Source organism: Rhinoderma darwinii, chromosome 2 (assembly GCF_050947455.1).
Source record: "Rhinoderma darwinii isolate aRhiDar2 chromosome 2, aRhiDar2.hap1, whole genome shotgun sequence".
Lineage (NCBI taxonomy): Eukaryota > Metazoa > Chordata > Amphibia > Anura > Rhinodermatidae > Rhinoderma > Rhinoderma darwinii.
In genome coordinates, this window is record NC_134688.1 from 426,986,480 (window position 1) to 427,012,929 (window position 26,450).

General features: G+C 45.5%; 1 protein-coding gene across 1 annotated transcript in view; it reads right to left on the reverse strand.

The window, feature by feature from the left end:
- TRARG1 (trafficking regulator of GLUT4 (SLC2A4) 1) overlaps positions 1 to 22,463 on the reverse strand; it is a 42,918-nt gene extending 20,455 nt beyond the window's left edge. The window contains exon 1 of the mRNA XM_075854348.1: positions 21,762 to 22,463. Coding sequence (XP_075710463.1) covers positions 21,762 to 22,163 — 402 coding nt within the window. The 5' untranslated portion in view covers positions 22,164 to 22,463. The remainder of the gene's footprint in view (positions 1 to 21,761) is intronic.
- Positions 22,464 to 26,450: the final 3,987 nt, after the last annotated feature.

Below are 26,450 nucleotides of genomic sequence, written 5' to 3' on the forward strand. Positions count from 1 at the left end.
GCGCATCAGCAAGTTCTGGCGCAGTGATTGGAGCCTCCAATGCGGTGAGGACCTCCTCTGTCAAGGTGGGCAAACCTGAGTCTGCAATGTAGGTTTTGATACGTGTGCGGAAGTTGCTCGCCAGCGTGGCCGGATTGGTGGAGTCTATGTTGTATAGGGAGGCATAAAAGTCGCAGAACTGTGAGGCTATGTCTAATGGCAAATTAGCTCAAGTGGTGGGGAATGTTGCAATAAAGGGTACGTAGGTGCGCGCTTGCTGGAGTCTCAGTGCTCTAGCCAGTGACCTGCTGCATTTGTTCCCATATTCGTAGAAATGGCGCTTGCATTTCGAAAGGGTGGCTTTAGCCTTAGATAATAATAGGCTACAGAGCTCTTCTCGTTTCTGAATTAATGCGATTTTACATGCTAGTTCCTGGGAACGTTTGTGCGTTAACTCTAAAGCCTTAATTTCCGATAGGAGCCGAGCAGTGGTCACCGCACGCTCCCTTTTTAATCGAACCTCGCTCGTATACTTGATCCCAGAACTTGTATTTTATTATTGGTAGAGGAAATTATACCTACTATAGCTGTTAAGATCTCTTGTGACACTCCTATTATTCTTTATGAAATGGAGTGCCATCTGCATATAATTGCCTGTAAAACTGCTCAAAAGTGTGCATTATTTGTGATGGCTCAGTGTGAACTGTGCCATTGCTATTTTTAATTTTGGATATATGGGAGGAGGGTCTATGCCCCCTAGCCAGATTAGCTAGTAACCTGCCAGATTTGTTACCGAATTTAAACAACTCCGCCTCCATCATTTAACGATGAATACGCTCTCTGCGGTCAAGCCATAACTCAAATTTCGTTCTGGTGAGTTTCCATTCCTGCAACGTGGTCGAGGAAGGTTGTAGAATATATTTATTGTAAGCCGCCCTAAGGGCATCACTACTATCTTGATAATGTTTCTGGGTGATTTTTTTGAGTTTAGAAACGTGCGCTATCAATCTACCTCGAAGTACAGCTTTCGCTGTCTCCCAGTATAAGGAGGGATTGTCGCTATGTCCCTTATTAAAAGAGTCATATTCCAACCACCAACCACTCAAAAGCTCTGTGAAGGATTCATCTTTTATCAAAAAAGAAGGAAAACGCCAAATAAAATCATTTCCACGTATGTGCATGTCCGCTACCTCCAAGCAGACTGGTGCATGATCCGAGATTAATAGTTGTTCTATAGTTGGATTAGTCATGCGAGGTAAAAGCGAAGTCCCTGCCAAGATGTAATCAATCCTTGACCAAGACCCATGAGCATTAGAGTAGTGTGTGTATTCCCTCCCATCTGGATTAAAAGATCGCCATACATTCACCAGTTGCAGATCTGAGAGGAAAGATTGTAAGATTTTATCAGATGCTCTCACTGTCACTGGAGATGTTCTCGTGCCCTTCCTATCTTCCATGTGCGACAATACAGTATTCAAATCTCCTGCAACAATTTTGTTGCGGGCATTATCAAGTGAAATTTGGATCTGTAAGTCCGCGTAGAATTGCTTGTTATCCCCGTTCGGTCCATAAATGTTATAAATGCTAAGTTCCCCCGCTGGAGTATCTAAAAGGGTATGGAGAAGCCTGCCTTCCAAGTCTGCATGTTGGGACTTTACCTGAAAAGCTAATGATTTACTCAAAAGCGTAAGAACTCCACCTTTTCTATCAGCAGAGGCTGATCCTAGTACTTCTCCCACCCAGAATTTTTTCATCCGAAAAAAATCCCTTTCACGTAAATGAGTCTCCTGGAGGAGGGCTATGTCAGCTCCCAGACGCTTCAGGTGCCGGAGTACCATAGAGCGTTTATGAGGGGACAATAGTCCCTTGACATTCCATGTCACAATCTTCATGGGGGGAATAGAGTAATACACGATTTAATGTCTCGGAGTTCAGTCCACACCCAGCATAACATAAGATATAGGCAATAATATAAGAATTTACAGTCCTGACCAATTTGTCTATGCACATATATAACCAATTGAACAACGAAATAACAAACATTAACCATAGCAGTAAATCTGCAAATCTCCTGTGGGAGAAAAATCATCATAAATGGACTTCGCTTTTTTCCGACATGCGGAGTGCCCGTGCGGCCATTTGTAAAGAGAAGGAGGTCGTACCAACCATTGGTGAACATAACCCGACATATCGACTCCATCAATTGCCCTTTACACATTGAATATCACAGAACTAAAACATAGCAATATGCATTTTGTATATCAACCATACTCACGTAGCCCCATATCCTGTCATACTACAGAGTAGGAGGATGGTCATCTATTGCAAATATGAGCATAATGCATGAAAGCATGACCTGCCTAGGTAGAGTCGTGTGTTAACCTTAAACCATACTATCCCCCACCCCCATTTAGTAACGACACATGACACCGAGGTTGGATGTGAAATGGCCACAGCAGCCGTTTATTAATTTCACAGTTTTATAAAAACAATTTAAATCCGAAACATTCGGATAACTAGTTAGGAATCCACCAGAGAATTCCTCCTAGTAATTCACATGACCCAACATGGGTCAGAATCATAAATAACAATTAAACGTTAACATTAACCCGAGCAGAGGAAGTCCTTGAAGCCCCTTCAGATGTTCCTTTCAAGAACACACCGAATTAGCCATCTGCAAACCACTAATTACCTCCAGCCGTAAACCAGCTCGGAAGCACCGTTCACCTCTGCAGATGGCTCCAACCACTAGAAGTCCACTTCAAGGGGATAACACCCGATGAAGCCCTCAAGTGATATACCGACCACTAGAAGTCCACTTCAAAGGGATAACACCCGATGAAGCCTTCAAGTGACATACCTTCTACCAGAAGACCACTTCAAAGGGATAACACCCGATGAAGTCTTCAACCATGTACCTTTTTTGGGGGACGCATACCCCCGATGCGACCCCCCCACCATTTTGTACTGACTGGCCTCAAGGACTCCCCCCGCCAGCTGCCATGACAACAGAACCTACTCCGGAAAAAAGAAAAACATGTTAAATAAGCACACAAAATAAAACACAACGCTCATAGACAGACGTACATAAGACCTAAGGAGTAACAAAACAAGGGTGGGAGGGTGGGAGCTTTGCTTACTGTGTGTTACTCCTCCCGCTGCTTCCGGCTCAATGCCGAGAAACAGCGGGAAGCGCAGTAACGGCCCCCCCCGCCCCCCTTAACTCCTCCCCGTCCCTCCTTCAGCTCCTTCAACTTTCCCTCACCTCGTAACATTAACCCTTTCCCTACCAGGACGGTCATGTCGGCTTCCCTTAAGCCTGCAGCTGCGTCCAGCCTCTTCTTGACCTGCCTAGGTAGAGTCGTGTGTTAACCTTAAACCATACTATCCCCCACCCCCATTTAGTAACGACACATGACACCGAGGTTGGATGTGAAATGGCCACAGCAGCCGTTTATTAATTTCACAGTTTTATAAAAACAATTTAAATCCGAAACATTCGGATAACTAGTTAGGAATCCACCAGAGAATTCCTCCTAATAATTCACATGACCCAACATGGGTCAGAATCATAAATAACAATTAAACGTTAACATTAACCCGAGCAGAGGAAGTCCTTGAAGCCCCTTCAGATGTTCCTTTCAAGAACACACCGAATTAGCCATCTGCAAACCACTAATTACCTCCAGCCGTAAACCAGCTCGGAAGCACCGTTCACCTCTGCAGATGGCTCCAACCACTAGAAGTCCACTTCAAGGGGATAACACCCGATGAAGCCCTCAAGTGATATACCGACCACTAGAAGTCCACTTCAAAGGGATAACACCCGATGAAGCCTTCAAGTGACATACCTTCTACCAGAAGACCACTTCAAAGGGATAACACCCGATGAAGTCTTCAACCATGTACCTTTTTTGGGGGACGCATACCCCCGATGCGACCCCCCCACCATTTTGTACTGACTGGCCTCAAGGACTCCCCCCGCCACCGCGAAACAGGCCTTGACCACCTTAAGCCTGTGAGTTCCTCCACACCACCACCGCCCTTTCTATGCCTTCTGCTATAGCCAAGCTCCAAATATCAATGCCAACCTCGGTCAGATGAACCCCGTCACTCCTCCAGAAATTCCCCAATCCTGACTCCAAATCCCTATGCCTCACGCAAATGCCCCCGTTCTTCGCCACAAAACGGGACACCGCCCGGTTAACTTTTATCCGAGCCTTATTGACTCTCTCCACCGATCTAGCTAACCGCCAATGCTTCCTTGGGACTATGTCCGACCACACTACCACCAACTTGGGATAAGATACCCACAAACACAACAAATCATGTTTGATATCCCGCACCAACTCACGAAAAGGGCGGACTCCTAAGTCATTCCCACCCACGTGCAACACTAAAACCTCCGGAACCCTATCAAGCCGCACATATGTCTGGAATTCCGCCAACACCCTGTTCCACGACATACCTCTAAACCCCAGCCAATGCACAACCGCATCCTGTCGCGGAATGCGCAACTGGCGACCATCCGGGCGGACGTCCGCCCTCAAAGCCCCCCAGTGCACGTACGAATGACCCATCAACCACACCAGACAAGGAGGCGAATCTGAAACGGAAAACACAGTTAGGCACCACCATATAACATTTGCAAGCATAAACAACAAAATTACAACATATGGGGGCGGACATAGGACTTAAACCTTTTAGACTCCCAACGACCAATACGCCTCACCCCCTCATCATCCAACCCCCAGCGCCCTGCTTCCGTTGCTGCGCCAATCCGGAAGGAATGAGATGAATATGAGCCTGCCGCAACCCCAACCGCCGTCAAACATTTTTTAAAAACAGCTCCAAACTGAAACCTGGACAAGAACGACCCGTCCACATGACGTAACAAAGGCAAATCTGGAGACCCCCTGTTTTTTGTAAAACCCCGCATGCACTCTACTGGGCACATGACCGACCCCGGGAGAGCGAACAAAACTATCAGTTTTCCCTTCCCTAATTGGTCAGTTTTTGATCTACGCAACCATACCTCCAACCGATCTGCAAAAAGGCTCACCTCCCCAGATCTCAGCCCCCCTGCCTGTTTAGTACTTGGCGACACCAACTCACCTATTCTAAATGCTCCGAAGAACGCCAACGAGAAAGCCAACCGAAACAAATCCATTTCATCTGAAGAACGACATACCGATGCCAATGAACCGCCCAACAAGCCCAGCAAAGCAAACGACACCGGCCTTCTACTATCCGCCTCCACCCTACCTCTGCGCAACCCCTTCAAAGCCTGCGATACCAGAAATTCCTTCGATACATCCCGCAAGCCCCGCAACTTAAGCCCAAACGCCACCGCGGATATAAACCGGTTCACCTTCGCTACTGAAAACCCCCCCTCCCAGGCATCCCCTAACCAATACAAAAGTGCCACCAACCTGTCTCTATCCGTATTGACATCACCCAACTCTCTTACCCACTCCTCCCACTGCCTCCAACAAGCAGCATAAGCCCTCCACGTCGTGCGCGCCAAAGACCTTTGTAACAGCTGCTCTACGGGACCGATACCAGATCCCATAGATGATCCGGACAAGCCAAACCGAGACGTTCCGCTCCCGGGGCCAATTGCCGAAACCGGTCCCACTGCGAGCGAGAAAGAGCATCAGCAACACAATTCCGTACACCCGGGACATGCACCGCCACCACCCACGCGTTCAACGACAAACACACCAACACTAAATGTCGCAACAATTGAACTACCGGAGGAGAGGACGCCGTGATGTTATTAATGGCAAGCACCACCCCCATGTTGTCGCAGTAAAAACGGACCTTCTTATCCCTGAGCCTGTCCCCCCAAATGGTAGCCGCCACCACGATGGGAAACAGCTCGAGCAGGGCCAGATTCCGCGTCAATCCACTGGACACCCAGCCATTGACCTGCGCACCACGGACCTCCCCCGTAAGCTCCAAAGCCACCCGCCCCAGCCGCATCCGTGAAAATATTCAGATCACTCGTATCCTGCGCTGGGGCCATCCATAGCGAGCGACCATTGTACTGGCCCAAGAAGTCATCCCAAACCTGAAGATCAGCTCGGTGCTCCTCCTTGAGCCTCACAAAATGATGCGGCGCCCGCACTCCCGCCGTTGCCGCCGCCAACCTTCTACCAAACACCCTCCCCATCGGCATAATCCGGCAGGCGAAATTCAACTTCCCCAGCAGCGACTGAAGCTCCCTCAGCGACATTTTCTTCCTTCTACAAGCCCGTCGCACCTCCAGCCTCAAAGCACCCAACTTATCCGCCGGGAGCCGACACTCCATTGCCACCGAGTCAATTTCGATTCCCAAGAAACAAATCGTCGCTACCGGGCCCTCCGTTTTTTCCGGCGCCAAAGGGATCCCAAAATCCCTCGCCACCTTCTGCAGGGCATGAAGCAAGTTACCGCAAACCGGCGAACCCCCCGGGCCAACGCACAAAAAATCATCTAAGTAATGGATCAACGAATCGACCCCGGATACTCCCCTCGTTACCCCCTCCACGAAGCTACTAAACGCCTCGAAGTATGCACAAGAAAGAGAACACCCCATCGGAAGGCACCGATCCACGTAAAAGGCCCCATTCCAAAAACAACCCAACAGCCGTTGGCTTTCTGGATGCACCGGCAACAACCTGAACGCCGCCTCGATGTCGGTTTTTGCTAGCAGCGCCCCCGGACCCGCAGCCCGCACTAACCCCACCGCCTTATCGAATGAGGTATAAACTACGGAACACAACTCGTGATCAATCCCGTCATTTACCGACGAACCTTTGGGATACGATAAATGTTGAATCAAACGAAACTTTCCGGGCTCGCGTTTAGGGACAATACCCAAAGGGGACACAACTAAATCTTTCACCGGCGACTCCACAAATGGCCCCGACATGCGCCCCAACGAAACTTCTTTTAACAACTTTTCCGACACGACTTCCGCATGCAAGTAAGCCGATTTTAAATTTCTCCGCGTAACCGGAACCTCATAAGGAGGTGGAGGAATAACAAAACCAACACTAAACCCTTCATAAAGCAACTTAGCTGCCGCCCTATCCGGATACTCATTTAGATAAGGGGCCATCCTTTCCACCCTCACCGGCGACACCCCCTTGACCAGCCCCCTGCTGGTTCCCGGACCTCTTTTTTCGCAGACATTTTGCCGCCCCGTGTGATGCACCATTACACTCGGAGCACACGTGCTTGAACTTGCACGTGGCCCCAAACTTGCACTGGCCTTCATTGAATTGCCAGCAAAACCCCGCCTTTCCCCCGCCGCTTGGTCCACTCTGACTAGACTGGCCTCCCTGGCCACCGCTCCCGGGAAAGGGCTGCCTAACCGGAGCCGTAACCCGTAACCAGAGAGCAATATCCTTCTGGTCCCACCGAATCGCCGGCCGAACCGCCTTCCGCTGACGGAATTGCTCATCATATCGCAGCCACGCCTGACCCCCATACGCCCTATGAGCCTCCCCAATAGCATCAAAATAACAAAATAACGCCGAACAATTTTCCGGCGCCTTTTCCCCTATCACACTAGCCAATATGGCGAACGCCTGCGACCAATTAACGAACGTCTGCGGGATAAGCCTATACCGCCGCCGTTCCTCCTCGTCCTTTTTACTCTCATCCCGCTTGCTCTTATCCAAATTGAATTTAGCCAGCGGCAAGAGAGAAAAAATGTCAACATATTCATCTTTCCAGATCCGATCACGCACCTCCTGCTTTAAATGCGCCCCCAACGGACCCTCAAAACAAACATACACCTCCCCCCGAGCACGATCGTCCATGCGCACTCGATCGCCGTCCTTCTGTGCCTCAGTCTGCACCGACACCGCGACCGCCTCTCTAACCGCCACCACAGGACGCGCCTGCAACGATCCCACGTCCCTGGGGCCTTCCCAAACTACCGCAGGGGACACTTCCGTTACTACCGGCGCCGCGGCCCTATCCAGGCGCCCCACCAGCTCCCGTAAGCAACCCACTAACTCTGCCATACCCGCTCCGTCGCGTCCGCCCGCGCCACTACCGGCCCCCGATGCTATGCTAGCAGCCCCCCCGCCGACACCCGACATAAAAATCGCTGGATAAGACAATAATGGAGTTATACACTCACCGGGCTGCACAGGCGCTGTGTTCCCGTCAGCCGGACCATCCTGACCTCGACGATAGACGTCCAGTTCACCTTCCTCCAGTTCTTCTCTCGCCGACGACTGTCCCTCCCAACGACATCTTCGAAAAGGGGATGAGGACGCGCTGACCGATGGGCCGGCAACCTGCCGCCCGACCGCCGGGACCCAGACTTCCGACCGGACCTGTTGCCTCGACGTCGCTGCAGATCTAGTCGTCCGTCTAGACGATCCTGACGAAGCCTGCCCCCTGGCCGGAACATCACCATGCGGGGCGGCCGTACCTTGCTCTCGACATCTTCCATCTGATGGGGGAGGGGTGACAGGGAGCCCAGCCTGCGACTCCCTGCTTACCGCCGGACCCCGTCGCGGCCTGGGATTCCTGCCAGGACGCAGGGCCTGGGAAGGGGCGGTCCTCCCAGCTGCCTGGCCTGCAGCGTCCGGGATCGGGCTCCCTCTGCGACGCCGTGTCCGCGGGACTACCTCCGGACTAAGGCGCTCTGGAGGTCGGGACCGCCGAGAGGGACGGGTCGACACAGCCTGCATCGCCGTCACCCCTGCCACCGCTCTCTGCCTGCCCAGCGCAGGAGCGGTTGTTGCCGACTCCCCCCCCGCCGCCATAGCCATGCTCGTAGGGGGGCCGGGGGAGGGGAGCCTGTCCCTTGCAACAGACCCCGAACGCCGTGCCCGACGTGGCGAAACGGCGTCCGGGATCCGCGTTAATGCAGCCACGGTCTCCTCCAGCCATCCGGGACCGTGGTGCACAGCAGCGGCGCGCAGCCGCTCTAAAATCAGGGCCTCTGCCATCACTAAAAAACCGGGCAACGGGGAGCTTTGCTTACTGTGTGTTACTCCTCCCGCTGCTTCCGGCTCAATGCCGAGAAACAGCGGGAAGCGCAGTAACGGCCCCCCCCGCCCCCCTTAACTCCTCCCCGTCCCTCCTTCAGCTCCTTCAACTTTCCCTCACCTCGTAACATTAACCCTTTCCCTACCAGGACGGTCATGTCGGCTTCCCTTAAGCCTGCAGCTGCGTCCAGCCTCTTCTATCAAATCAGTCCTTCAGATATTAAAGGAAAAAATAGTGGTTAAGACAGTGGAAGAGACCCTATAGTCCCGATGTCAGCGATGTTTCAGAGGCGTCTTCGCCGCCCCAATGGCGGCTGTTGAGGACCGCGTTCTGCTTGCTGCCGCCGTTGCATATGTTCCAGATGATGAGGCGGCCAAAAGATCAGACAGTACTGTCTCCGCTTCTTCAGGATCCATGTAGATCTCATTGGTGCCATCTGGCCTGGTAAGGCGTAGTGTCGCTGGATATTGAAGCTGAAATCGCCATTTATTGTGATGGAGCGCTGTACAAATCTTGCTAAACGCTCTGCGCCTGCGGGTGAGCTCAACAGAACAGTCTCCAAACAATAGCACATTTACCCCTTCAATGCGTAAGGGCTGGGCCTTTCTTTTATAAGCTCTCAAAATGGCCTCTTTTTCTGAGTAGTCGAGATACTTGGCTATAACTTGTCGAGGCCGATCAGGCTGACTCCTAGTCTGTGGCATGGTAGTGCGCTGCATATTGTCAGGGCCCAGACGGTGTGCTCGCTCAACTTTAAACGGACCCTCCAAATCGAGAAGGAGAGGTATTTGCACCGCACATATGTGAAACAGTGCACTGGCAGGCACAGATTCCGGGAGACCCACCAACCTTAAATTACTGCGTCTGGACCGATTTTCTAGGTCATAAATTTTTTCCAAAATACGGCCTTTTTCCCTCAGCAGATCTCTAATATGCGTGTGTGCTTTCGCCATATCATCCTCAGCAGCTGAAATGCGATGCTCCGCTTCATCTAGTCTGGCGGTATGCGCAGCAACTTCCGATTGTAGAATCTGAAGAGAGTCAGTGATAGTTTTAGCCAATGTAGATTGTAAATCCGGTGAAATCCGTTTAGCGACTTTAATAGCCAGTTTTTTATAATCAATGTGAAGAGGCTGTGCATTAGATTTGGAGTCCTCAGACTCTGCCTCAGATGAAAGATCTTCCACTTCCTCTTTGCTAGCAGACGAGCGGCTCGCCGCCATCTTATCTGTGCGAGACGTCGGAGACATGTCTCCCTCAAGATGTATAGATGCAATCACTCCTCCGGTAAGTAAACGTGTCTTCCTCTGTAGGGTTAAGAAAACAACCCTGAAGGTTTTCTCTGCGTTGTAAATCACAGGAGCTTATGATTTAGGGAGGCCACTACGGAGCACTCGTCTCCTGCTTCTTCACATGTCGGCGCCGGAACCGGAAGTCACACTCCTATTATTCTATGCAAAAAAAAAACTATACTCCTACATTGGAAGCATCCAAAGGTTCCTACATTGTCAGCATGGATTACTTTGGTCAATTCTACGTTGCCACTTTTTAAACTTACATAGGAAGCACATAGGTGCACTGATACATTTATGAAAGTGTGGAGCTCTTGTATAGCATGTATAGCAAATCCTCATACTTGCTCATAACGTGACATTGCTTGGGCCTGGAATTTGCTGACGTCTCTCTGCTGCCCCCCGTTCCTCCACTAAACTCTGCCATTGACTGGTCCTCACCAGATTTTATTTTATATTTTCTTCTGATAAGGAAAGTCTGTTTTGTTCAGGGTTTTTTTCCCCCTCTTACTATATAAACCTATTGATGTATGAAGAAATATATCTTATATGTTCTTGTTAATAATTAACCTTGTACACTTGGTACTGCTGTATTGTTTGCTGTTTGCAACATTATGATGTACTTTTGCATTTTGTACCGCTGTTTGATATGAGGCCTTAATAAAATTACATTTAAAAAAAAAAAGTCTATTAAAATGTTTGTATCTCCCCATTACATGGAAAAATCTAAAGTAGACTTGGTGCCACAGTGAATCAATTGTTTATCCTACCATAACTTGCTGAGAATTTGTCATTTAGAATTTACATAGGTCCAAAAATCATACCCTCCCCATATTAATGTGCCACCCACAGGAAGCCTCATCAGTAACAGCCACAGAAGCCTCCATGAATTCACTAGTCAGGTGCCTACTTGTATGACTTTGGTGCCAGTTTGGACACTGAGCTCTGCACTTGGACGTTCCTGATGTGACATTTCAGTTTCTGCTAAAGTTGACAAATAGGACACGACTGCAACTGCCCACAGATGATACTATAAAGAATATCACTGTGAAGATGCAGTAGCCTGCTTCCTCGGATATTACTGGGTTTGTACAAGGAGCCATATACTTTGCAACACCTTCTATAAACAAGTATTTGTATTAATGACACAGGAAAATGTATGTACTTAGAAGGTCAGACATATCCATTTTCTGGTAACTCGGGGGAAAACATAATTTTGCTTATGGCACTAAACATATATCTAAAAGCTTATTAAAGAGCAGCTTATAAAAATCAAATTTATATATATATATATATATATATATATATATATATATATATATAAAAATATATATAGCACTCAAGAATATTTATTTATATTTTGTGGTTTAGGTGGCATTAGTGTTCGCAGTGTGCAGTCACCATTTTCTTGTGTGCTGTATTAATTTGCAGTTACAGGCGTTCTTGCACCTGTATACACGTTTTGTTTTATTTTGCTGGAATGTGCTGTTCAAACATTTATGTTTCTTATGTGTTTCTTATGTATTGCATATATGTGGGGTTAGTGACAGCCTCCATTTTTTGATCCTGCACTCCTCCCATTTTGCTTTGGGTGATTTAATTAGTTTAATGCTGGTTCCTACCATCCCCAGATATATGTAGGCTTAGTCCCAGTTCTGGGTGTATGTGCAGCATAGGTTTCCACCTTATAGATGACGCCTTGTCGTGGCAGGTGGGCTCACACAATTTGATCAAAATGTGCGCTAAGAACCTCCCTATTGTAAGTAGATTTAGCAGTAATGCATATTTATTTATATTTAGTGGTTTAGGTGGCATTGCAGTGTGGTGTCGCCATTTTATTGTGTCTTGAATAAATTTGCTGTCATTTTGCTGAAATGTGCTGTTCAAACTTTTGTATTTCTTATTTATATATATCTATTTATATCTATATCTCGATATATATCTAGATAGATAGATAGATAGATAGATAGATAGATAGATAGATAGATAGATAGAAATGTGTCTGGGATTTATCAGAATTGGAGAAGTAGTGATCATGTGGACTTTTCCGGACTGTCAGTAATCCTATCATAAACGTTATAGTCAGCCATCCTGAAGTCCACAATGTTCATGTTTCCATGTGTCTGTCATCTTAATTTACAGGTGCATTGGATATTTATACAGAGGCTTATGGCCCTGGTCAGCTCTCAAGTGTACAAGACTGGGGAAAGCCAATTAGATTGGCTGGGTCTCACAAACCCTAGGCTTAATGGCCAGTGCAACATATATATACTTATGGAGAGGGGCATATTAAAATGTTGTGATCTGCTCATTAACAAAATACTGATGCCCATGGAGATGGTTGTCCCTACTCAGGTTAGCCCAATCCCTCTTTTGCAACGGTTGTGTGAACCTCTGAAGGGCTTCTCCCTACAGCAGCCACGAGGTTAGCAAATAAGGCTCCTGTCATCTGTCATGTAAAAAGAAGCATGAGGTTAACAAGTGCCAGGCATTTCAAGTATAGATGGTGCAATGTTGTGAATGAACAATCAAAAATAGGGACGTCCCATTTTTATTTTGACTGTCTTCTTTATGGGCACATTAATGATGGACCAATAAGACCCCTTTATAAAGCTGTCTCTTCCTGAAGTGCTTATTCTAGGCTAGTCAGGAGCACCGACCTTACATGATAAGCCCCAGGATTGCAGCTGCCCTACTTTAAAGATGTCTGCAACAGTGACAATTCCTCCTTGAAGTCTCCATGTATACTTACCATGAAGGTGTACACTAAAGTGAGATCAGTTATATTGACGTCAGGGGCGTAGCTAGGGAGCTATCGGGGCATGTGACCCGGGTGTTTGGTGACAGGGGTGTGCCAAAAAGACTCTCCCAGGATATTAAGATACAGGGATGGGGGCAGCAAACTGGACCTTTGCCCCAGTTTGCTGCCCCCTTATTTTACCTTTATTAGCATTTATTATAAACATGAAATCTCAGCTAAATGAAAGTAATCTTTATGACAATGTTAATGTCGAATGTCGAGTCCTGGCTATGAATAAAATACAAATTAGTTGTAGAGCACATAAATAAGCGGACTTGTAAATCTCAGCATACTTTTGCCAGTTACTTGCAGACACGGGAACCGCTGCCAATACACCAGCAGTTTTCTACTGCATTAATTTGCAAAGAACACCGGCTGGCTTCAGCAAGCAATGTTCTTTATAGCCAGCTACTTACTGTCTAAGGGAGTTTTATGGTGTTTCATAACGTATACAATATCAAAAGGAAAACTATATGAATAGTAATATCTTAAAAGCAAAGGTTTACTAAAATAAAACCTTAAAGTCCTAAACGCTCGGGAATATCGTGTCATTGATACAATTACTTCCCTTGCATACTTAGTCAGTTTTACAGATGTGAACTTCATGTCCTATATAGAAGGTTTATTATTCACCCTGTGGCTACAGGGTGAGGAGTGTGGTGCAGCATTTGTTTAGACGAGATGCATGTAAATTGTAAGTATACAGTGAAATTTCCCCAATTAACCACCACTTTAAGAAGACCAGCCCTGATCTAGACCATATTTTAAATATGCTTATTTATGTATATTTGCCCTCTTCTTCGACAGGACCACCCCTCTAGAAGACCACCCTTATCTAAACCGACATTTTCTGCAAAAGATTTTAATCCCCTTATATTATATATATCTATATCTATAGTTCTATATTGTTTTATATTGTTTGAGGGGAGCACCCCTTTAGAAAACCATATTACACTTGCATTTGTAACTAGGTGTGAAAAAGACAATTAGACAGCCAATGAGAGTTGAGGGAGCTCCACCCGCAACGGTCTTGCCTTTATGTACTGCGTGTTCTGCATCCAATATAACAGCATTGGTTTAGGCTTAGATAGATGGCTAAATTACTGTATATTATGCTTGTGCACAAGTGTAATAGCTATAGACAATTGGTGGCCTGATACAGGGGCGTAACTAGGAAAGACTGGGCCCCATAGCAAACTTTTGACTGGGACCCCCCCTCCCCTGAGTGTCACACAACCCCCCCCCCTTGTAGATAGTGCCTTTTTTACAGCCCCCCCTGTAGATAACGCCATACAGCCCCCTGTAGATAACGCCACACAGCCCCCTGTAGATAACGCCATACAGCCTCCCCTGTAGATAAGGCCATACAGCCCCCTGTAGGTAACGCCATACAGCCCCCCTTGTAGATAACGCCATACAGCCCCCCTGTAGATAACGCCATACAGCCCCCCCTGTAGATAGCGCCATACAGCCCCCCTGTAGATAACGCCATACAGCCCCCCTGTAGGTAACGCTATACAGCCCCCCGCTGTAGATAGTGCCATACAGCCCCTCCTGTGGGTAACGCCATACAGCCCCCCTGTAGGTAACGCCATACAGCCCCCCTGTAGGTAGCGCTATACAGCCCCTGTAGATAACGCTATACAGCACCCCCTGTAGATAACGCTATACAGCACCTCCCTGTAGGTAACGCTATACAGCCCCCCTGTAGGTAACGCCATACAGCCCCCTGTAGGTAACGCTATACAGCCCCCCTTGTAGGTAACGCTATACAGCCCCCTGTAGATAACGCCATACAGCCCCCCTGTAGGTAACGCCATACAGCCCCCCTGTAGGTAACGCTATACAGCCCCCCTGTAGGTAACGCCATACAGCCCCAACCCCCAAAAAGTATCCGACCTATAGTGTGTCCTACAAAGACATGTATCCCCTATCCACAGGATAGGGGATACATGTGTGATCGCTGGCAGCGATAGGGAGAACGGGGGACTGAAAGTCCCCCGAAGTTCTCCATGACTAACCTCTGACTTCCGGCGTTTGCGCAGCTCAATAAAAAGGAAAGGAGCGCTGGACACGCATTCGCACAAGCGCGACCGGCGCTCCATTCATTTCTACGGAGCTGCCGACACAGACCCCGGAAGTCCGAGGTTTGGAATGGAGAACTTCAGGGGACTTTCAGTCCCCCGTTCTCCCTATCACTGCCAGCGATCACACATGTATCCACTATCCTGTGGATAGGGGATACATGTCTTATGTAGGAACAACCCCTTCAATGGCAGAGCGGGGAGATACCTCCCTGCTCGGCCATAGTGTTTAGTGGCGTCGCGCTGTAGTAGCCATAGCGGCAGCTAGCGGAGCATCCGGCCATGGTGGGGGCCCGTGCCGGCAGGCGACACGGGCCCCCTCATACCGCGGGCCCCGTAGCAGACGCTACAGCTGCTACAGCGGTAGTTACGCCACTGGCCTGATAAAAACCTTTCCATTTCTGTAAGATAGCCCCTGCAGAGAAGATGGTTTTGGTAGGGACGACATTTAAAACATGCAATATGCAAATAAGATACCCCACCTGTCAATGGGTAGTCTCGGCCAGTTATTGGTTAGCGGTATCGAGATTGCTCACATATAAGCATGTCCCTCCCCATTAGACTCATTAGAAGCAGAGCCAAAATGGCTCTTTGGGCTCACAGACAGGCTACACTATTTGCATATAATGAATACTATGTAGCAGATGCAATTGTTACATACAGACTACTTTTAATTCTATTATTTTTAAAATCGAATTTATTGCAGTGACTGGATCTCTCACAAGTCAACACTGAATATTGTGGGACCATTAGCTATTCTAGTTTTGCCAATACTATGATAAATATACACATGTTAAATAGAACCTGTCACAAGTTTGTAGGCGCCTAAACTGCCACCATGCTGTTATACTAAACGGTAGGAGTATCATAAGATGCCCCTGTATAAGCTGTCCAATGCTGTATTATATGGTATATCAACTTATAACATAGTGTGAGCTGTATGTAAATTACCAAGTGTCATCTGGGCGGTGCTGCTATCCTGAAGTGTCATGCAGAGTCATGCCCTTCCTGGCTTGATTGATGTCTCACAGGAGCTGGCTTGTAATGACGTATCAAGCCCTGAGGAACGTCAATCAGGCCTGAAAGGGTGTGTTTAGGGACCGGACTTCATGGCTCACATAACACTCAGATGTTTCAATTAGTATTTTGAATAACTTGGATAATATAAGCAGATCGTCATCTGTATTTGTTGCATAAATAATTTCCTTATAAGGGTATGTGCACACACACTAATTACGTCCGTAATTGACGCACGTATTTCGGCCGCAAGTCCCGGACCGAACTCAGTGCAGGGAGCCGGGCTCCTAGCATCATAGTTATGTACGATGCTAGGAGTCCCTGCCTCTCCGTGGAACTACTGTCCCGTACTGAAAACATGATTACAGTACGGGACAGTTGTCCTGCAGAGAGGCAGGGACTCCTAGCATCGTACATAACTATGATGCTAGGAGCCCGGCTCCCTGCACTGTGTTCGGTCCGGGACTTGCGGCCGAAATACGTCCGTCAATTACGGACGTAATTAGTGTGTGTGCACATACCCTTATAAGTTAACTACGCCTCAAGGGATATGGAGAACACTGCCATGAACTGTCTACATAAGGATATATTTCACAAATTAGGATTATGATTTATTCATGTCCAAATTTCCTTAAAGGATTAAGTACAACTACATTAAAGGGAAAATCCCCCTATATTAACCATAACCAATTCCTAAAACCAACCCTTTGGTGACACCCTTGTATTGCAAACATTGGGTGTCCCTGCTGTAGTCATGTCACATATTGTCAGTATGTGACATGACTGCAGTGAGGACACACTCATTGTGCAATGTACAGGTGTCCAGTACATCACACTGACAGTGAGAGAGGGATCTGAGCACGCTGTAATGTGTACATGCGAGGGTGCCCAGATCAGCAGGGGCTGTAGGGTGGGAGGAAATATTTTTTATAACATCTATTGGGAAAGCCCTCTGATTCTTCACGAATAACGTTCTGTTCACACATAAAATTAAAAAAAACGGATGAAAATTACGGCGCTGTTTTCAAGGGAAAACAGCCTTTCATTTTCAGGCGTTTTTGAAGCTGAAAATGATTTTGAAGCGTTTTTGAGGCATTCTTTTTTAGGCTTTTTTTGCTGGCCTTTTTCATAGTGTCAATGGAAAAACAGCTCCAAAAACGCCTCAAGAAGTGACATGCTCCTTCATTTTACGCGGCGTCTTTTAATGTGCCGCTTTTTAAAACAGTGATGTCAAAATATGTTGAGTCTGGACTAAACGGCGTGTTTCCTATTGATTTCAATAGGAACCTATTTGTAGGCGTTTCGCTAGTATTTTTCAAGGCGTATTTCGAGGCGTTTACGCTCCGAAATACACCTGAAAACAGTGTGTGTGAACATACCCTCAGAGGGCTAGGTAGAAATGACAAATACTCGAAAAATCCCTTTAAAGTTCAGATGAGTGGAGTTAAGGATCACAGACTATTAAAGGCAGACTGTTATCACATTTTCTCCTTGCAAACCGCTAATGCTGCTATATAGGGTAGAAACATACCTGTGTTGCACAAGCAGGGGCGAACAGAGACAGCTAGGGGCCCCTTGTTTTCCAATATCCTATCATAGATCACCCCCTTATGTCTCTCTAACAATCCATCGGTAATTGTTAGCCATAAAGTGTATTACATGTACTTTAATAGATAGAAGAAGGCTGCTTTAAAGTGACAGTGGGCCCCCTTATCCACTGGGCAGCTGTGCAGTTGCACAGGTTGCACCAATGGTATGTCCGCCCCTGTGACTAGGTCAGCCCATCGTGAACCATTCAAAGTGCCTTTATTCCAACTGGTGCCATATGCAAATGAGCACTTAAGAGTCCTGCAATCCAGAAAGTGTCCTGCATTCTATGTGGTTTCTGCTTAGAATGCAGGACACTCTCTGCATTGCAGGACTCTTCAGTGATCATTTGCATATGATGCCTGGCGGAATAAATGCGCTTTTTTATGGATCCGATGGGCTGATTTGGGCAACATTGAAATGTTTGAAAAACTATCATCCTTCCCTATATAGCGGTATTAGCAGTTTGGGAGGCGAAAATTTGGTCACAGACTCCATTTAAAGGGCATGTCAGGTTTAGATAACCCATTTTCAAATACCCTATTAGAAAAGTCAGAGTTAACAAAGGGTGTCACCTAATTGGGACCCTCATCTATAAGCCCAGAGCAGAGAGAAGCGACAAAGAATGTATTTTGCTCTCAAGGACCCAAAACCTCCCTGCATTATATGGATAGCCCATTAACTTTTATGGGTACTGTGTAAAGCTTAATTTTTCCTGTGGTGGCACTGCAGGGGAATTAAACACTTGCGGCTGCATTTCCCCATAGATTACAGTTAATAGCTGGATGTCCCAGCAGCAGGATACCTTGTGATCACCTTATCGTTGTGGGGCCCTTCTAACAAAAAAGGATTGGCCAAAGCAGACAAGGCTTTTAATTATGTACTTTTGTTTTTCTTCTAAACCTGTTCTTTTTTTTCCACTTTTATTTTTTTACCACTTTTATTTAAAAAAATTTAGAGGATGTAGGGATTCTGTGTAGACAACTCATACAAGGACATACAATTGGTTCTACTGAAATAATTGCAGTTTTGTCAAGAAGTAGAAGGTCCTATAAGTCAGTTAAGGGGCAGTCATAGATCCCATGACCTTCTTCAAAAAAATAAATGTATATGTTCTACCTGTTTAGTGAGTTACTGTGGAAGAGTTATTCGTGTTACTTCTGGTAGGATTTTCTAGGCAACTTGGAAGATTTTCTTGGAAATAGCACGGATTTGAGCTGGCCGGCCATACACTAGAGATTTTAGATGGCGAAAAGGCCTATTTAGACTATTTTCTGACGACTGTCGGTGCCTTTTCATGACACTAACGCCGACCGAAGACAGATATCTCTAGAAAAGTTGATCTGCCATTTTGGATTTTTGCTGTATTTTGTAGGGTACAATCGTTGGAAAGTTATTCATGCCAGATCTTCTTCCCATCAATAGAAGTGCAGACCAAGCCACAGCTTTAAGCAAAGATCAATCAGTGATTTGACGATTTAACTTAAGGAATTGTCATAAGGAATTGTCATTCAGAACGATATCCTTCACAGACCAACCGTGAACGTATAATATGGAAGATGCACGGCCAGCTTTAGTTTTGCTGGTGTCTTTCACTGCGAGGTGATATACATGTTGGGACCCAGCCATTGCTATCACTGGTGGTCATCAATACCACCAGCTACAGATCATACTAGATGTGCATATACATACTAATATAAAAAAAAAAACAAAGCTATAATCTAAGCAATAATATACTATTACTTTTATGATACAATAAATACTTGAGGCATTAACAGATAGACTACAGTCCTTCAAGTGGTCCCTCAAGTTGCAACCCTAAATGTAGTAAGTTTAAAAAAATTGAATGGTCAAATACATTGTCAGGTGCGTGGGTAAATATATGCAAAAACATTGCAAATGCGTCATTGAATATTTCATGACCATTTATGTCATTCTCTATAGGGTTCAAAGTGGACAGCGAACCACAAATGAACTCCATACTAGCAGGTTTTTTTTTATAAACTGGGATATGTTTGATGGTTATTTGCAAGAACATATCAGGAAACAATGTAAAGAGTTGATGTTATATGAGCTAGTTTGCAGTGAGTAGCTGTAATTGACTATAATAGTTTGTAATAGCATAAGAAGGAGAATAAACAGTTAATATGTAAAGTTCCCATTGCATGGCAAGTCAATTAGTGCCATTTAGTTCCTGCACCTCATAATACAAGACTCTCTGCAGGACCATGGAGAGCTCCTGACTGGGAATGCCCTATCATCACTCCATAGAATCTATATACACACTCATCTACTATAAATCTATGTGAAGGATACTGCAGTCTCCTCATAATTAAACTCCCTCTCTATATTACTACTGTTTCAGAGCTAGAGACAAAGAGAAGACTCATGCCAGCCTGCCACACATTTATTATATGCGATGCTGCAGTCTAAATTGACATGATATATGCCTTTAACAGCTTTAGCGCTTGGTATGTGGCCAAGTTTAATCTTTGTTTCTACACAGCTGAGTTAAAGATGAATGAATGTAAAAAATTGAAGTCAACCAAGTCTGCAGGTCTGATATAAATTCCAGAGCTGAGTATTGATCCACATCTATCTGGGAATCAATGGCAGTGTTTTATTAAGACATAAAAGGGCCCCTCCCATGCAGGCGCTGGACTGACCCTTCACATTTATTAAACAGTCAATTCCGTGTGACCCATGCAGCCCCATATTACAAAGAATACATTCCAACCCTTTCTACAGAGCCCTTTAGATAATGGGTGATGAACTAACAATACATCCGGACATCAATATATTGTTCATCATTTGCAAATATTCTAATATTTACTACATTATAATAACCTATCCACATATATATAATATATTAAATGAATTATATCATCTTCAACTGTGTTGTAACTATAAAGATCTTTGCCTACTTAAAGGAAAACTCCACCCCTGGACCCACTTTAACTAATATATAAGGAACTGCATTATGAGCGAATCCCTTACATACATCTATTACCTAAATCGCTTCTTTTACAAGTGAAATGAATTCGGGTAATAGGGGAGAGTAAAGAGATTTCGCTGCAGCTGTTTTCCTTTCTTACTTGAATAGCTAAAGAGGCTCTAAAGGTGGAGCTACACTTTATGTCTGCATTATATTAATGGTGTGGAGACGTTATTAGCATTGGTCTAAGGACAGTTCACGACTTGAAGTGTGTGCAGTGGGGTAGTCAATATCTATTGTGTGCCATATACCCTGGGGTGTATTTCAGGCAGCTGACACAATCATCCATTACTAAAACAATAGCAGTTGAAAGTACAATGACTCTGGTATCATTATTAACAATGGATGGGTAATCCCGACATTTGACGAAACAATATTGGAAGTTCTTTCTCATGTGACATAAGCAAGGGTTAAATGCTAAAAATCATATACCAATAACACATAAATCTTCGCCGGCTTGTCATGCACCCCCTCCCCCTTCTCAGTCTGATTAAAAGAACAGGCTCAATCTCCAAGTGCTGAGATGGTCAGAAGTATATTGAATGCGGGAAGAAGCAGGGAGGAGTCTGTATCTTGTTATGTCCCATTAACAGAGATGGCATTTGTAATATGGTACAGTAAGCAGCACATGGAGGGCACGCTGCCAAACCCAACCTATGCCAGGAAAACACAGCTATATATTATAAAAGAAAATGTAGAGTGGTACCACATATACCATCATGCAGTTGGTTACACTCTGTGTATATCAGATAGCATTGTTGACATGTCTGTGTGTGTCGGATGGGTTGCTCCTGTTAAAAAGAATTACATTTTTTTCATTTCCATTCACTGTTGGGTGGGGCTGTACATGCATTTGGATGCAGCAACTACTGTTTGATAAAATGTTTCTGATTTTTAATATTGTATCAAACACAAAATAATAAAAAATATAAATAGTATGTCCATAAAACAGTCCATGCAGCGCACCCTGTCGCATGCTACTAACAATTCCCAGCTGGGACTGTACTCACCATGATGGAGAAGACCAAAGCCACTATGTTGACTGGCCAAACAGGACAAAAACAGGATAAGATGGCCAAGACCAGATAGTCAGTGGGCCTGTTTGGCTCCTGGGCGGTGGTGGTGGCTGTAGAAGAAGCCCTGGCAAGGCTCCCTCTGGAAGGTGAGAGGGGAGCAGACTCCAGTTGTCCTGCAGAAACTGACTTGTAGGGCAGACTGTGCCCATTCTGGTCCAGGTCTCCTATGGACTTTTCGCTGGACATGGTAACTGAGAAAGACTTCTTCATCCCATTCTCTTCTTTTGCCTCAGAGGCAAATGTGAGGAGTTTCTCAGTTTCCTGAGCATCTCCAGGTACAGGGTTACCTGATCCACTCAGTGTCTTCTCGTACTGGGCATCTGTGTTAATGGCCATGACAGTGATAGACGTCTCCTCAACAATGTCTATTGCAGTATTTACAAAAGTGATAAACTTCTATTTCAGAGCTGCTAAAATCCCATGGAGACAGTAAGACAGAGGCTAATGCAAAGTAGCAATTGTGATGTATGTGATAGAAGAGAGATAGATCTTAGGGAATTACAGAAAAATTGAGCTGAATGGAGAGTTGGGTGGTGTAGGATCCTATGTGAAGCTCTAGCTCTTTGGTAGATTTGCTGCAGACTGCTGCTGCCCTGCCCCAGCCTCTGCTAAAGGCTTCTCAAGTGGAATCGTCCTCTCAGGACGAACCATCTGAGATGCTGAGCTGATGACACAAGCAGATTATTGCAGTTTTCATAGTGAACCGCATCACAGGATTCTCCTGGGTGTTAACAATGGAATTCCTCGGCTCTTCTCTCCAGCAATAAAAGCTTTTACTCTTCACTGATTTTATACAGATATTTTAACCTCTTATGATCTTTGTATTATGTCTTGTGCTCTTACATTTACATTATGCTGTTGATTTTATTGTCAAAAGCAAAAGAATTCCAGTAATTTGCTGTTATTTACAGAACATAGTAATATCTCTTTAACCGCATCTCTGTTTCGCGTTCATTTCCAGAATGCATTCACACTTTCCACTTAAGCAGGAATTTTATTAAAAATATATTGCTAAATATGATAATGGTTGTAAAAAAAGACAGCAGCAAAAGGAGAATTTAATAATCCTTTTGTGGCTAGTTAACCAGAATTAGGGCATCGTAATTGGACACATGGGAGACATTTCAGTATGGCATCTTTGCCATCTACCCCAAAAACCTATTAATGAGTGTCACGATCTGTGGGTATGTTAACCCACTAGGCCGCACCGCCGTAGTGGAGTAGCAGCTGGCCAAACAACAGTCTATAATGTCTATGCAAAGTTCTTTGTACAAGAGTACCTGTAAGACTCCAGAGAGTAGCAGAGGCTTAGGCATGGATGGAACTTAATGTGGCAGATGATGCCAGGCATGGCAGATGACACCAGACGTGGTGTATTACAACAACGCTCAGGCAAGGAGTGGAAGGGCCCTTTTTATAGTCCATGGGGATATGGGGATGATTTGGTAATTGTTTGCATGTCTGCGCGCTGGCTCTTTAAGGCCGCAAACGAGCGCACGCACCCTAGCAGACATTGCAGAGCAGAGCGAATGCTGGCATCTCCTAGGAGGGAGACGCTGGCCAGAAAACAGAGGTCTGCGGCCGCGGCCGTTGAGGGGTGAGTGAAGACGGCGGTCCGAGACTGCAGCCAAAACAATGAGATAATTTAAATGGGGATCCTAGAACATTTGCTCTGCATTAAAGTCTGATGAAGATATAAAAACAGTGTGAGCACTTAGCTGACCCTTTATCTCACAACTTTAAAGGGTTATTCCCATCCCAGAAATTTATGGCATATTGACAGGATCTGCCATAAATTTCTGAAAAAATGCTGGTACCAGCTCTGGGATCTGCCCCCATAGTTAAGAACAGAGGTCATCACACCCCTATCATGCCATTTTTTTCCATATCCCCCATATAACAGAATGGAAAGCGTTGCATGCATGTGGGACCACCTCTCCACTACGTCCCTGTCTGGAATCGGTGGCCAGCAACCGTGACAGTGACCAGGGACCCCTGTTCTCAATTTGGGCGCGGGACCTAGAGCATGGATCTGCATCTTTCAGATATTTATGGCATATTCTGTGTATATGCTATAAATGTCAAAGATTGGAATAATCCTTTAATGGAGAAGGGCTGTGCATGCGTACCCACTTCCCCTCGAATATGGAGAACAGGCACCACTGTTCTCGTGATCAGTGGGCATCCCAGCACTTTCACTCTCTATTAAAGTCTATAGTTGTAAAGGATTTGCCAGACATAGGTTCTGTGTCGACGCCCGTGGGCAATCAGTCTGCACCTGCTCCTATGTCTGTGAGACTGACTCCATCTTCCACCACTCAGGATGGCAGGCTTAGGAGTGGGAGAGCCTATCACAGCCTGGCCAGACGGAGCTAGTTCCCGCCCACTGTCTATTTATACCTGCCTTTCCTGTTCCTCCTTTGCCTGTGATTCTTCTATGCTTGTTTCCTGGCTTGCTGCTGCTGCTTGTACTACTGATCCTCTGCTTGTTATTGACCTTGGCTTTCTGACCACTCTCTTGCTCAGCGTTTTGTACCTCGCTCACTCCTGGTTTGACTCGGCTCGTTCACCACTCTTGTTGCTCACGGTGTCTCCATGGGCAGCTGCCCCATTTCCCTAGCTTCTGTGTACCCCTGTCTGTTTTGTCTGTCTTGCACTTACTGAGCGTAGGGACCGTCGCCCAGTTGTACCCTGTCGCTTAGGACGGGTCATTGCAAGTAGGCAGGGACTGAGTGGCGGGTAGATTAGGACTCACCTGTCTGTCTCCCTACCTTGTCATTACAATAGTACTTATAGGCAAAGCTGAGTAAGTGCACTTGACTGTTCTTAAATCTCCCACAGACTTTAATGGGGTTGTCCACCTTGAAAAGCCCCATTTTGTTAGAAGGGTCCCCCCGAAAATAAGGTCATTACAAGGTATCTTACTGCTGAGAGGCAATGAGTAATCTCTGGGTTAACCTAACAAAAGGTATTTAATTCTCTTGCAGTGCCACCATTGGGAAAATGAATCAATAATACATGATGTCTACTGAAATCAATGGGCCGTCCGTGTAATGTATGGAATGCCCTATTGGAATATTTGAGAGTGAATTTGCTAAACCAAACAACCCACATAAAGTAAATTTGTCAGCAGTTTTAAGGCCTCAAAACGGCTGACAGAGCAATATAGGGGATTGTACACACACACACACACACACACACACACACACACACACACTGTGTAAACATTGTAAACACTTTAAACAAATTGCATGACCGAGAAACTGATGTTTAATTCCCCCGGAGAAGCGGTTGCAAGTGCCACTCTCTACGCTGAGTGACGGCTCTAGCTGCCAATCAAGAGACTGCTAGAGTCGTCACTCAGGACAGAAGGGCGGGGCTGCCAGCATTCAGTGCAGGAGCACTTGCACATCAAGTACCTGCTTTAGTGGTACTTGTGACTGCGGTCCCAGGGGAATTAAACGGTATATATACAATACCCTACTCCTCCCCTTTATCGCTTTGTCAGCAGTTTTGAGGCCTCTGCATATTTCAGATCGTAAAGATACTAATTATTTAAATTTTTTAATGTTTACATTATTTTACAAAAAAAATGTGAAAAGGGGGTGTTTTGCACTTTAAATGCTTTTTTTATGAAAGCCATGACTAAGGACGCAGATCACGTCTGAAACGCGTAGGCACCTGCCTATTCTCCTCAACTACCCATTGACTTTGAGAAACACGGATTGTCTATTTTAATCACCTTTTCTTGTACAAACAAAATAAAACTTGGAAGAAGTTTCCGTTTTTAACTGACACACCTGGTCTCAGCGCTGGATCCATTCTCCTATTTTTTCTGTCTATCCAACACGTGTACCGGCACGAGGACCCGAGCGCTACAGGCAATGTGAACATCAATTCAGGTGAGCTGGAGGATCCCTCCTATTCTTTTTTTATGTATAATCTTAAATACTTTATTCAATATAATTTTTCAATTCTTTTAGTTCCATTAAACTTGAACATCATTTGATCACTTGTACAATACACTGCAATACGTTGATGTGGATTTGCTGTTGAATTGCTGTAGATTTAACCTTTTGCATTACAAAGGGTGAAATCCACAGCAGTCTGTGGCAAATCCACACTCAAATCTGCATCAAAATCTGCATGTAAAACATAAATCTACGTGTAAATGCAGCCTAAATCTGTGATTTAATATTGCGTGCCGAGTTTAGCTATACCATTCATAAATTATAATCTTGTTTGAATGCAGTTTTATCCACACAAAGACAGACACTGCAATAGAAAGTTTTAGTGTCCTATCACCAACAGAGAAATGTGCCACCATGTGCTTACCAACTGCCCTGTTTTTTTTTAGATTTTATGAGGGTCAGTTTTTCATTAAATAGGGTGGTGGTTGGATTTTTTAGAAAAAAATGATGTAATGTTTTATAGTATCAATAAATGGGAAGAAGGAAGGACATATAACTAAATCCTTACCTTATGCTCAATTTTTACGTTTAAGACGAATTAATAGTAGTGATTTGACATTTTATGAGCAGGCAGATGAGATGAGTCAAAAATTGGAAGCAAGAGGGTATCCAGTACAATTGGTAAAAGAAGCTTTAAATAGAGCTAGTAAGA